This window comes from Cucurbita pepo, chromosome 18, assembly GCF_057944985.1.
Source record: "Cucurbita pepo subsp. pepo isolate OVF chromosome 18, ASM5794498v1, whole genome shotgun sequence".
In the NCBI taxonomy this organism is placed as follows: domain Eukaryota; kingdom Viridiplantae; phylum Streptophyta; class Magnoliopsida; order Cucurbitales; family Cucurbitaceae; genus Cucurbita; species Cucurbita pepo.
In genome coordinates, this window is record NC_141815.1 from 235,720 (window position 1) to 250,090 (window position 14,371).

A 14,371-nucleotide genomic window follows, 5' to 3' on the forward strand; every position below is an offset into this window, starting at 1 on the left:
TTTTCCATAATTATAACAACTCAGAGATAAATCATAATGAAAAGAGAAAAGTCACTGTTGAGGAACAAGATAGCCTAACAATTTAAAGTAAAAGAAAGGTTCTTAAGATATACCTGTTGTTATTATAGTTTACATTTGTGTTAATTTAGTCTATAAATTTTTTAAACATTACAAATACAAGGATTAATTTACATCCACCGGCATGGAGCAATATCAGGACTTCATTCTACTTCGTGTTGGAGTCTAAAATCATCCAGCTCTACTCCACACTGCTTGACCAAACAATCAACTCATTGAAAAATGGATCAAAAATTGCTTCTTTTGCTGAGTTATATTTGTCCAGACGTTTCTTGAATGCCCGCAGTTCCCTTTCATGCTTTGAACTACGCTCCTGGAAAAATATCGACAGCCTTTCAATCAAATTTTTACAGTTAACATTTCAGACAGCAAAAACATTTCCAAAACCACTGTAAATATACACCTTTTGGATTTGTGAATCCCCTAGAAGGTAAACATCACAGAAGGAAAAAACAAAAAGGAGAGCAGCCAAGGTATTTATCTTTAGGATTCATGTCAATCTTCAGACTAAGCAACTTCATACTTTAACAAGTTTTGTTTAGATATAGACACAGAATATGCATCCACTTCAGAACTAAACTATCTGAATATGTACGAACCTTCGAAAATAATACAACCAAAAAAATCTAGCTACTTATCTGGGGATTCACAATCATACTCCAGAATAAGAATTATAACTTAACAAAATTCTGTTGATATGCTGCATCTAAAATGTACTGAGCACCATTTGAATCTACTCAGTCCTTGAGAAATGAGAAATACATTTTCTTTTAGTAACTTACAACAAATGAAAGTGATTGTTCACAAAAGCTAAATTCACTTCTTTGGGTTCTAAGGAACAATTATGATTGGTTTCCTAATTAGATATAGAAGACTTACGAATGATTTCTTCAGAAGTAATATATGCACAAGGTAGAGTAACCACAGGACGTTCGTTCTAGGAAAGCTGTTGAATACAAAATCAACGGTTTCAGTTATGAGTCACGGACAATTTTCAATGGTGAAAGGTATCAGGTTAGTATGATGGATGGCAAAATGTCTACTACTGAGTACTATACTTGAAAGCCATAAATTATCTTGCTAAATTTCATCGCTTATATTCTAAAATTTTAGATGTATCAACTTTGTTCATGGAGTTCGTGGATTCATATAAAGTAGAATAACAATGGACGCTCTTGCTGAAAGGAGGGAAAAAGAACGAGAATAAGATCTTCCCCTTTACACTTTTACCAAGCAGATAATCCAGCACAAACAGTACCGTCCACATCTTTTTTGGACATTTCTAAAAGGCTAAATATCTTTTAGTCACTCTTTTTTAATCTAATCCCAATCGCTTAAAAAGTTTAACATAATCCTCTATGCATTATCATTTTTCAATTTAGTCCATGACAATTGATAAATGTTAAAATTTGAGGAGAAACTAAATTCCTAAGGAATTATAAGAAATTTCGATTGTTTTCCTTCTAGATGACTTTTTCTCCTCTAGATTTTTCTTAGTTTGTAAGTTTATAATCAACCAATTTTCATATTCACCAACATTAAAAGAGATTGAATTGAAAAATGTTCGGTCAAAAATTACCTTTTGTCCTTCAACTTTCATCCAAGTAACATTGTAGTCCTTAAATTTTTTTTTAATGTTTTAGTTTTTGTATTTTCATTTGTGTAAGAATTTAGTCTCTAAACTACATGGTGTACAAACTTAGTCCGTGTACTTTAAAATTTTGAATAGTTTAGTCTATATAATAAAAAGTAACGTTAAAATTTAAAATTTCTTACATAGTTAGATCAAACTAATTAGGAACCAAATATACTTGGAAGTAAAGAGGAAACATGACTGTTGGGGCATCTTGTTTTAAGGCTAAATTGGAAATTATAAAACAGAAATAGATTTTAAAATATCAAATATTAGCCACTAAGCATATATGAGTCTGTCTAAAATTTATAAACAATTAAATCCCGAGGATGCCAAAGGGGAAAAAGATCAAAATCACCTCTATAATTGATTCAGATATGATAGAAAGATAAACGCATAAACACTTGTACCTCCCCTCCCAGCAGTCTCCAGTCACCTCCTTCATTTTCCTATATGTTTCTGACTGCATATGAGAACAAAAATAAAAATAAAAAAGTAACACGAAAATTTTCAAATAAGTGGATTGATAAGATTTATCTTAATTCTTAAGTAATCAAATTGAATGCTTGCTTACTTGTCTATCTCCTTTTGCACCCTTAAAGAGATCAGGATCCGATGAGAGATCTAAAAAGAGTATGTCTTCACCTGCATGTTAAACATTCATTCAGTTTTCTAACTCCCTTTTTGGTCAGGCAACCAACAAAACTAACTCATAAACAAATTTTAATTAAGGGAATTGTCTCAGTGCAAACTCCATAGATGATAAATTAAAAACCTCTTACCAGTATTGATTCGCGATAGGGTGAAGTCAATGATCGAAATCTGAAGTCCAAATGTTTGTACGGTCATGTTCTTACCCTCAAGGGTGAACTGCAGCGCTTCAGAATCATTCCGACTCAAAAGTACATTTCCCCTGGCAATAAATACACGGTCCAAATCAGTAGTCAATGAAAAGAAACTACCAAATTAACTGTAGATGGAAGAAGAACCCGACCAATGCAGATCTCGGTGTTCAAATTCATAAGCAGCTTCAGCCACAGCCAAGGCCGCAGTAACCTGCAGTTCGTCAAAATTGGATTTGGTTAAAGCTTCAAAAGTCAATAATGCTAGTAAAATCCATTGCGAACCTGTACTAGTAAGCTCTGGGCTTCATCAAAGTTCAGGAGTACAAAGCTTTCAAGATCTTTTCCCCCATGTTGGAGAACAAACACCACATAACACTACATAACATCAGCAAAAGTCAACCACAGGCTAAATTGCATAACCAAGCCCATAATATCATAATATGACATTTTATTTAAAATAATTTCAAACCATTACTCAAGGAATAGATTGTCAGGTCTTACAAAAAAAAGTGAAAAGTTGGAACTATACAAAGAAACACACAATTAGAATGATCGTGATCTTCTAGCGAGATAAATTATTTTCACAAGATAAGCAATATTATGCGAACAAATATACGTTTCTGTGCTTTTGTTCCCCTTTATGGCATCGGTACATATAAACGATAAAAACTCAGATGCATGAAGCTTTTTATATTTCAGAAAAAGAAATAATTCATGATCTATACAAAAAGAAACCTGTTTGTCTGGAAACTCCTTAGGGTGATCATTTTCCGAGCCATGCTTTTCGTCCCAATCTTCCCAAGCCTTGATTAGTAGAGCATCATAAGAACCTTGGCACACCCTTAAACTATTGGATAAAAAGATCACGAAAGTATTAGTTTAATAGTCCATGAGAAACTGCTCCATTATTTCCAACGGCAATTATTCTCACAAAACCCAGCGTATGAGATGAGCTGGAAACAAGTTTTCTACTCTTTAATTGACCTAAAAATTGCATCACATCAGAATGTTTGATAGCCCAACATAAAGCAGAAACAAACTACTGCAGATAAAGGAAAAGCGTGGTGGAAAATTCTAGCTAGTGGATGTGCATTGACATTGTAGAAAACCATGACCATTTATCTTACTAGGCAGTAAACATACTCTATGGTTCGTATGAATGTTGTGCAAAAATTATCAGCACCGCCCTCTTGATTTCTTAGAGAATTCAGAGTTCTGGAAAGTATGACTTCCTCGAGCAGTTCTTCTGATCTCTGATACAAGGCAAGTATGACTGACTTAGAGTTATAACAAATTTCTGACTTCAACTACATTCATCAGAATCATCGGGATGGTACAAAAGAAAAAAACAATTATTATAATTTTAAAGAATGAACGAAAAAAATATATAATAACGAATTTAAAGAAAAATCAATGCATTAAAAATCTGCTTCCAAAACGAAAGAACTCTTCAACATGATCTTCCATCCCTGAAATTTTCCATGAAGTGCCACTTGCCAGGCTGGAACAGCCATGAGTTGGTGGTAAAATGTACCTTTTGCACTTCTCCATTAACTTGTAAATCTCCGTCAATTGGAACTATCTTGCAAACGGTGTTACCAGCTTTAAAAGCTTCTCCATATGTACCTTCACCAACCTTGACAATAGTTTCCGGGTCACTGAGTCAAAAAATTCACTAATCAACGAAATTTAAAAATTGGGAATGAGGAACATACGAACTAAAGTAAGCCAAGAAATTAACGGGAGAACAACATAAGTTGCAAGAGCAGTGACCACAAACCATATGCATAATCGCATAGGGAAAAATATATGTGAATGTATTTATTACTCTATAACAAATGGTGACTGCAATTTCAGATAAATTACTTGAGTTCAACAGTTATAAGAAAGCTGTAACTTGTCGGGATTGATCCTGAATCAACTCATCCAATTAATAGTTCCAAGTAGAAGTTGTCGTGCTATAAGCTTGAAAATAAACTAAAAGGCAGCAACAGGATCCCTAAAAAGCTAATCCTCAAAAAGAACACTTCATAGGCATTAATTACATTACTTATGAATCTCCGTTTAGAGGTGGAACCTATTCCTGCCACTTCTTAAGCAACGAAGTCCGAGTTGCAAAGAAGATGACTGATTCAGAAACCAACCTTTAAATCTTGGAGAAGACAAAAGGCTAGATATACTGTTTTTATGTTCTTTTAAGCCAATAAGCAGAATAAATATATGAAAATAAGTATTTGCAGACTGAGGAACAAACCAATAATTAGAGAATGCATCCTTAAGCGTGGAAGGAGCTGACTGTCCACAAACTGCTAATAATGCATTAAATGGATCCAAATTATAGTTATGGAAAGAAGTAGATGTTGATGTTAAAGAAAGTTTTTTCACAGAAACTTCAAGGTCTGCACGATCCTCTGTGCTCACATCTTCTGCTCTGGTACTTCTGTTGTCTCGATTGCTATCTATTTCAAGGGCATCGATATCATTTAGACTGGAAATAAATCTTCTCTGAATAGAGCACAAGCGCGCATCTATCTCTCTAGCAGACTTATCAGGAGTTCCCAAATTGAATTTGTCCAAATGTTTGCCACCAATTGGTTCTCTGGATTCCAGTGGAGTTTCTAATATCTTTGATAACGTGCTTGAAGGTGCAAGACTGTAATTTGATTTCTTGGAAATTAACCATTTTTCTATTTTAGAGCATAGAGATGGTAATGCAGCACTATCAAACTGACTACTTGCCCATGTACCGAATCTCTTGGGTGAAGGGCTCTCCTCCAACAACTCAAAAGCATCTACCTCTTGAAAGTATGCACGCTCCTTGTCAAAGTTGGTAGGTTGTACAAACTTTCCCTGTCAATTTCAAATATTAAAATAAATGCGATGAGTGTAGAAGAAGGAGCTCATATAAACTTCAAATACTCTATGCAAGGGTATTGGTGTGTGATACAAAAAGGTCCAAATTTTTTTAAATAAGATTACACGTACGGAACACTCTTCAAAATTGCATAAAGTAAAGGGGAAACAAAGGTCACCAAAAGAAAAGAAGCCTACTTTGGGTAGAGCAGGTTTTCCTTTTCTCTTTGCCTCCTTATGCCGAAGCTGATGATCTAAACAAGCCTCAACTGCAATACTCGCCCTACCTCTGATAAAAGTGAACACAATACACTCAGTCAATGGCAAAAGAATGAGAAAGAAAATGAAGACAATACATGAATATATAGTCAGAGAGTAACATCAATCAATGGAGCGAGGTCGGAGACCGCCCTCCTTGTCACTAGCTATATAGAAACCTTTTTAATCTTTGTACCCAATGATGGTCAAGGTTGGGAAATCGCCATCCCCATGTCGGGATCACTAAAAACAATTTCTCATTCAATATTTAATTTGTTTAGATTAAAAAAGTAATCAATATCAAAATCGAAACAAATATATTAAAATTACATGCATCTTAGATGAAATTTTTTGTATTTACATTATTTACTAATTTAAATAATTAATTTTAAAAAAAATATTAAATATTTCATATCAACCATTATAATAGAAAAGGATGGTAAATGTTTTTAGTTATTTTTTAAAATTGGAATCAAGGACAGAGGAAAGGTGGCACGGGAAATGTAATTCCCATCCCTGTTTCCAAAAACATTGATGGAAACTATTTCCCGATTCTATTCTAAATGGGAATTCCCCAGCTTGGTTGGAGCTAAATCCTCCAAGGACAAGACCCATAGGGGAATTTCATTCCCAACAAACGATAAAAAATTATCATATGATTGTCCAAAAAGTCATCAAGTTGTCTCTTTCTCTCGACTCTCCATATTTATATATTTGATGAAAAGCTAGCTTTCATTAAGAAAAAAATTGAAAGACTACAAGAGCATCCAAAAGAACCAAACCTACAAAAGGGAGCCCTATTAGAGAAAGGGACTTCAATCAAGAAGAATAAAACCTAATCAATAGTTACAAAAAGAATTTGACACCGGCACCCAAAGAAAAACATAGAATCTAATGAGAGATCAAAAGTCACTTGTATCCCTTTCAATTCCTCTAAAAGTTCTATTGTTCCTCTCCCCTCAATGTCTCTATATTAAAGCACAAACTTTGGCTTGTTACGGAAATACCCCTCTTGAAAAGGTATGAGGAAGAAACTCCTCGATCATCTCCCTGTAATCTCTGTGTCTTGATAACTAGAACTCAAACACATTAAAAACACAACTCCAAACAGAACAAGCAAAAGAATATCTCCAAAGGATATGATCCAAATCTTCCGTCGCCCTCTAACAAATAATGCAACAAAACAACCCAACCAGAGAAGACGTCTTTATTGTAAGTCGATCAAAAGTGTTTACTATTACATGAATAACTAATTCAACGTTCTTTGGACTTTCTCCTTCCATAGAGAATAAAAATGAAATAAATAGAGGGAGAAGGGTCCAACAAACAATGGAAGAATGATCTAAAAGAGAGGCCCTTAGTCGAATTGGGACTCCAAAAACGAACATCCATTCTTCCCATCCTAGACTCAAACTCCCTAATCGATGATAAGAGAGTTGTGATATCCACTATTTCCCTATAAGACAATGAACGACAAAAACCAAGTAAAAGAGGAGAGCTCTTGGAAGGATCCAAAACATCAGCCACAAAACGGATTTTCATGAAGGACAAATGATATAAATGGAGAAACATAAAGCACATTTGTTTATCCCCCACTCACTTATCCTGCCAGAAATATGTTTCCTTCTGATCGCTCACAAAATAGTGAACAGGGTAAGGAAAAGAGAGGAGTCCATTTCATGTTTCTTTCCATAGATTCCTGTAAGTGTCCTTGACCCCACCCAACGTCCACTCATAAGGATGAGGTTTATGCTTGCTAGTTAAAATCCTATATCAAATGGTTTTGGACAAGGAGAAACCGCTAAAGCATTTGGCTAACAAGGCTTTGTTATGAGTCCTTAAATTCCCTAGTTCTAACCCAAAAGGTTTATCAAGTTTTCCACCATCTCCCAACTCACACGATGCACACTTCTACCCTCATCATCCCTTACCGCAAGAAGTCCCTCATAAGCTTCTCAATATTTTTACACACAGAATAATTGGCTCTAAAAGGAAGAAGAAATAGATAGGGAAGCCACTCAACACTGAGAGAATGAAGGTCCTTCTACCACCTTTTGAGAAAGGATTCTCTTCCAAAAGGCAACTCTCTTTCTCCCCTTGTCCACCACAAGTTTTCAGAAAGGAAGAGTACTTGGATTATGGCAAAGGGGAGCCCTAAGTACGATGAGGGAAAACAAACCAATCCCGTAACCTACATGAGCAGCCCAACTACTCACCTTCCTGGGGTCACAAGTCAAACCTAGAATCTGATATTTACCTCTATTGATTTTAAGTCCCAACATGGCCTCAAAAAATGCTAAGATTGGTCTAGAAACGACTCCTCTTTCCTAGAGAAAAAGAAAATAGTATGAAGATAAGATGGGGTAACTTATCTTTCCCGACCTCAAAAGCTGTTGATAATGTTACCATCAACACATTTGGAAACAATCTTACTGAGGGTATCCACAACAAGCAAGAGGAAAGGAGACTAAGAACATCTTGTCTAAGGTCTCTTCTTGATGCTCTAGATCCTCCCCCTTGGCCTTCCCCACTACTGAGGATAGAGTAAGTAACCGTTCCTCAGCTTAAGGGGGAGTGTTGAAGGAATACCTATGTAATTTCATTAAACAAGAAAAGTAGTTGACCCCTAATTTATCTATATTGTTACCTAGTATTTAGAGATTTAGTTAGCATTTATATATTATAAAAGGCACATGTATCTCATTGAAACTTAATATAAAAAACAGCAAGATAATTTAGACTTGCAACAACACCTTCAATATGACCATCGCCTTCCCCTACTTTGATCCTTATGAATTAAACTTAGCACCTTAAACTTGTGGGTTGAGTTTTGTTTTTGGTGGGAAGGATTTGATGCAGGGCCTTTCATTATGTTAGTTTTCTTAACCAGTCATGGTTGTGGTAATTTTACTCTCTTTCTTGTAATTCGTTAGGCTGATAGTTTTATGTTAGGCTGACAGTTGGTAAGCAGGCTGTTGACCGATCAGGCAAGCCCTCCCTCTTGTATAAATACAGCTTTTTTGTATGTTTTTAGGTTGATTTTTCAATTTCAACAAAATAGCTTAAACTTGGGTGCATCAGAAAATCGAGCCAATAGAACCCAAGACTTGCTAAAGAGTTTCATTAGACATACTATAGGGTATGTGAATAATACTTTCTTTTTTTACAAGAAAAGAAGAATGTACTATAAGGGCCAAGGTCATACAGTATTGCTCTCAAAACTCTATACCCTCTTCTTAGAAATATCTAAGAGGACTGGAGGAAAAAAAAAAAAGTTTAATGTCGACTGTTTCGTGTAAGGCAACGAAGATCATACAACTCGTCTATCTTTCTAAGATCACTTCATGGCATCCGATAAGGAACGATAAATCGTGGTAACTTAACAATCTACTGCCGCAGAACGTATTAATCTATCACGTAGGCTTTCTTTGTTGTCGTTTGGATATTTGCCTCCTCGTGTTTCATTTTAGTCATTACATAGTCAACTTAAAAGAGATAAGCTACAACGAAATCGTCCGTGTTAACAAGAACTAAGAAAGCACAGATCAAACTACATAAGCACCCTTAATGGAATTGGCAGCAAGAAGTTGAGAAGAACATTAAGAGAAAAACGAAGTAAACCTGATGGAAAGGGCACGGTTCCAACTAATTCTCTTATTGTTAACAGCAGCAAAACTTAATCTGTTCACATCGCGAAGATTCGAACCTAAATTTTGCTTCCTGCAAGAAAATCGAAACGAAAACAAGAAACAATGGATTTCATCACACAAAAGAAAACAGAAAGAGGAATTAAACAAGTGAGTGAAGAAAGTTTACAAAGGAACTTCATGAACGGTCTTCTCGGATGGCCTTCTTCGTCTATAAACCTCTTCTACTCGCGCTTCTTCTTGGCCCTCGCTTCCTTCGCTAGCTATTAACTCGGACCACAAATCAATGCCCTTCCCACCTAGAATTTGACCCGTCCAACACAGTAAGAAACTACGCTACAAAGTATATAACGATTGGAAGGAAGATGAATGCTAGAAAGTTGAGTAGTTTCCTGTACCTGGTTTGGAATTCATGCTGTCAAGATTGGACAATGCAGAGAAGGAGCGTTCGAATGTCCGAATGGCGGGAGCCCAATGAGCCAACTAAGGCCGGAAATGGACGTTTTTTAAGGGCAAAAAGCTGCCAAACAATAAACATAGGGGTTACTCTTTTTCAAGTATGTGGTATAAAAAATTTCAATTTAGTCCCTGTCCATTTTAAATTTTCAATTTAACCCCTTATCTATTAATATTTTTAATATAGTCCCTCATTTTTTGTGAATATTAAAATTAATTGAACGTGTCTTCATATATGTTCATTTTACCTACGGGGTCGGGATGAGAATTCAGTTTAGACATAGAATGGGAAAGGAGTGGAGAGAGATTCCTCCGCCGCTGTAAGTTCCTTTTCCTTTATGACTCTGTTGGATGATGAAAGTCCCACGTCCACTAATTTAGGGAATGATCATGTATTTATAAACAAAGAATACTCTCTCAATTGGTGTGAGGCTTTTGGGGGAAGCCCAAAGCAAAGCCATGAGAGCTTATGCCGAAAGTGGACAATATCATACCATTGTAGAGAGTCGTATTCATCTAACATGGTATTCATCTAACAAGGGACTCCAAAAAGAAAAAGGAGTCAAGCCTCCAAAAATGACTAAGACTCCAAAGGAGTCGAGTGAACAAGGGACTCCAAAAAGAAAAAGGGACCAATCGGTTAACAGCCGACCGCTCTACCACTGAGCTATTGAGGAACAACGGTAAATTAGGTTTCAGAGAATTCAATTCCCGTTCTCAACCCATGACCAATATGAGCTCGAGGTTTCCTTCGTAACTCCCGGAACTTCTTCGTAGTGGCTCTATTTCATTATATTCCATCCATATCCCAATTCCATTCATTTAATATCCCTGTGGTGTCATTGAGATAAGAGATGTCGTTTCTAGTAAAAAAATGACTAAGACTCCAAAGGAGTCGAGTTGGAGTCTTAGCCTCGATTAAGGGGGAGGCGTGCTTTGTTCGAGGGCTAATTTAGGGAATGATCATGGGTTTATAGAAAGAGTACTCTCTCCATTCGTGTGAGACCTTTTGGGGAAGTCCAAAGCAAAGCCATAAGAGCAGCCTCGATTAAGGGGAGGCGTGCTTTGTTCGAGGGCTGATTTAGGGAATGATCATGGGTTTATAAACAAAGAATACTCTCTCCATTGCGGTGAGGCTTTTGGGGAAGCCCAAAGCAAAGCCATGAGAGCTTATGCTCAAAGTGGACAATATCATACCATTGTGGATACCTCAAATGTCGAACAAAGGACTCCAAAAAGAAAAATGAGGCAAGGCTCCTCAATTCAGACTCAAAAGGAGTCGAGCCTTGATTAAGGGGAGGCGTGCTGTGTTCGAGGGCTAATGTAGGGAATGATCATGGGTTTATAAACAAATAATACTCTCTACATTGGTGTGAGGCGTTTTGGGGAAGCAAAATTGCAAAAATTTTCTACAATTTTCTTGTCTCGTATATCTTTTTCATTGTTGGTGATCTGTCTATATCATTCTTGGTATAAGTCATTCGAACTATATTGTCTGGGAACTCATTGTTTTAATGTCTTTCATTCCCCTAATTTTAGTAACACGAATGATCTGATTAGTACTTCAAGATGGTTTGTGAGCGAGCTTCATCAGCCAAGTGACATTGAGATCTAACGTCAGTTATTAGATCACTATAATCAGAAAATTTAGACAACCTTACAATCTTAAGCATGTTAAGGATAACAAAAAGGAATTCAAACACTAACGAGCATGCTTCTTTTTTAGACGCCATTATTGATAATATACACGGGGTAGCATGAACCACCCATGACCCAATCTTTCGCCCTCTTCTTTAAGAAACCGCCCTCAACATCCCACTCCACACTCATGCCATTGAGAATAAACTGAGCGCAAAGAGAAAAAAGTTCACAAAACTCCTTCTCGAAGTATGACGTCGACGAGACAAAGATACCCGACCAAATGCTGTAACAAACGACACACGTTATAGAAGCAACGACCAAAGACTCCAGACACACCACAGTAGTTTAAACGATGCCCTTCTTCGTAGTATTCAACGTGGTATTATCGTCGGCGAAGAAAAGGTTGTTTTCGAACGAACTGTGATGTCGTGGGTCACTATTTCAGTGTAACGACCCAAAATCTTTTACTTAATTTAATGTTGTCACTGTATACATATCATGAACATTGAATGTGCAAATACTTCCTTTAAACTGTTATAAAACATCACCTTAATCTTAAAACACAGTCATTGACTTACGTGTTTTGAAAACACCTTTAAAACGTATAACAAAAGACTAAATAAAATAAATAAACGTTTAAATTAAAAACATCATATTCTAGCCTAAGTCGATGAAAATAAATGTGACTACCCTATGCATGTGTCATGATCTCGTGTTGCTATGTCGTCGTCAACTATAAAGAAATGTCTTGCCTTAAACTGAAATAGAAGTAGCACGTGGCTTGAGTATTTAAGGAAATACTCGGTAAGTGACCCCACTATTGGGGTTAAATGCAAGAACATGTTAATGCAATTATTGGACCTATCATATCAGTCTATTTTTCTATGGCACTATCTTAAACGACAGCTTGGATGTGTACCATATACTTTACACACAGCCCATACGTACGAGTATGGACTCACCAGCCAGTTCGCATACCACTAGGTCCCTTTCGTTGTCGGGCGAGCATGCTTTGGCAGCTCTTTATGTCGGATACCCATTAGAATTAGTAACCATTACGGCAACATTATGTAAAACATAATGATAGTTCTCCTGCCTAGTGGTATAGGCGTCGGTACCCTCGTGATGGAATAGGGGTATCCCCCGATGCATGAGCACACATAATGCATGAGGTCCCAATATTTTTCTATTTTCAACATTATTAAATATAACCCCACTATAGTTTTTCATTCATATCATATTATTTCTCATTTTTCAGTTCTCTTATCATGCATAACTCTAACATGGTTATATTTCATGTCATTTATCTTGATATCATGTTATTCATATCATGTTGTATACATACAATTTAGAAGACATAACATAACGTTCCATGTTTTTAACATAACATTTCATTGTTGGCTTTTTGGCCCTTCATCTCACTTTAATTAATTTCAATCAATTAATTGATATTTTGATGATAACAAACCTACTTTTTAATTATTAACTATTTTCAGTATTTTGAACTGTCCACAGTATAAGGTCGGGAATAACAATTTCAACGACTTTTCAATTACTCAAATCAGAGCTAAAACGAAGAAATTACAGTCGAGACAACATACCCGACGTGATGATGTGGCAGCAAAATCAAAATGATGGACAAATCAAAATATATCAAAGTATGACATTTATGATTTTGGGAGAGTAACAAATGGTGGAGTTTTTCTTATTATTATATTTTTAAATAAAGTTATTTTTACAAAATATAAATTTGAATCTAACCGTTACTCACATCGATTTTTATTATTACTATATTATATTATTATATTTTAAAATTTTGGTAGTTACTCACATAATTTTTATTATTATTATATTATTATATTTATAATAAATTTTGAATTTCATTTGACCGTTACTCACATCACTTTTTATTATTATTATATTATATTACTATTATATTAAAATTTTGAAATAAATGAATTTATAAAATTTTCTTATTTATTTACTTTTAATCTCCACCTTCCATTATTCCTAACACAATCCAATGGTCAATATTCAATCCTACATTTTGCCACTTTTCTCCTCTATATAAACTCATCTTTCCCACATTTTAAAATACACAACTTACATACATTCTCCAATCCTCATTTGTTCAAAGTCTCCATTGTTTGTTGCTCTCTCCAAGCTTACAAGTTTATTTCTTTTCATCTTATTCTTGAGAGGGATTATTATTGTATTGTGAGGAAATAGTTGTGAGTATCCAAAATTGTAAATCTACTCTTTGAGAGAGTTGTAGTGTGTTATTATCAAACTCAAATACTTGTATCGGTTTGATCCTGCGCCGTGGAAAGGATTGAGTTTGCTCTTGAACTCGTAAAAAGAGCGGTGTAGCGGTTTGGCTCAGATCCGTGGAAAGAGTCGAGAAAGTTCTTTATTCAAATTCCCAAGAGGCGCTTGGGGAGTGGAGTAGGTCGAGTTTGACCGAACCACTATCAAACTACGGTGTCATTTTCTCTAACTCTTTCCTATTTAATTTCAAAATTATTATTGTGAGTTATTGCATGTTCTACTTGATTATTGTTTTGACTTTAATTATTTTGTTCTAGTAATTATTATCTTCTACTTATTTGTAAAAAGTTTTATCATTAGAAAAATTAATCATGTTTAAACACTTTTATCGTTAAAACCCTATTCACCCCCCTCTAGGGTTGCCATACCGATCCAACATTCATAACGTGCGATTCATACAATAATTATTTCAACGGTCACATAAGACAATCTAAACATAACATCTGCTAGCGGAGGATCCGAGGCGCCAAACATAACATCTGGTTGTCAGCAATTGCATTTTTTTTAAAGACCAACCCCAAAATTTTAAGCAATTCTAGAGATAAAAGAAAAAGGAAAAAAATGTAGCTTATTTCCCACCTCTTACTTCTCATCTCTCACCACTCCTTTCTTAAAATAACTCCAACGGGTAT

The 14,371-nt window shown here is 35.5% G+C and overlaps 1 protein-coding gene across 2 annotated transcripts; it reads right to left on the bottom strand.

The window, feature by feature from the left end:
- Positions 1 to 88: 88 nt before the first annotated feature.
- Positions 89 to 9,849, bottom strand: HASPIN (Protein kinase superfamily protein). Of its 2 annotated transcripts, none has more exons than XM_023660235.2 (15): positions 9,713 to 9,849; positions 9,484 to 9,613; positions 9,289 to 9,387; positions 5,608 to 5,698; positions 4,811 to 5,406; positions 4,091 to 4,214; positions 3,700 to 3,809; positions 3,292 to 3,403; positions 2,839 to 2,931; positions 2,706 to 2,767; positions 2,494 to 2,624; positions 2,286 to 2,356; positions 2,122 to 2,174; positions 958 to 1,024; positions 89 to 391 (listed from the first exon to the last, which is right to left on the bottom strand). In XM_023660235.2, the coding sequence occupies exons 1-15, from the start codon at positions 9,726 to 9,728 to the stop codon at positions 260 to 262; spliced, it is 1,887 nt and encodes a 628-aa protein (XP_023516003.2). In that variant the 5' UTR covers positions 9,729 to 9,849; the 3' UTR covers positions 89 to 259. The 2 variants fall into 2 exon arrangements, 1 of the variants encoding a protein (XP_023516003.2); XR_015413605.1 differs by having other exon boundaries at positions 310 to 391; positions 2,070 to 2,174.
- Between the last annotated feature and the right edge of the window lie 4,522 nt (positions 9,850 to 14,371).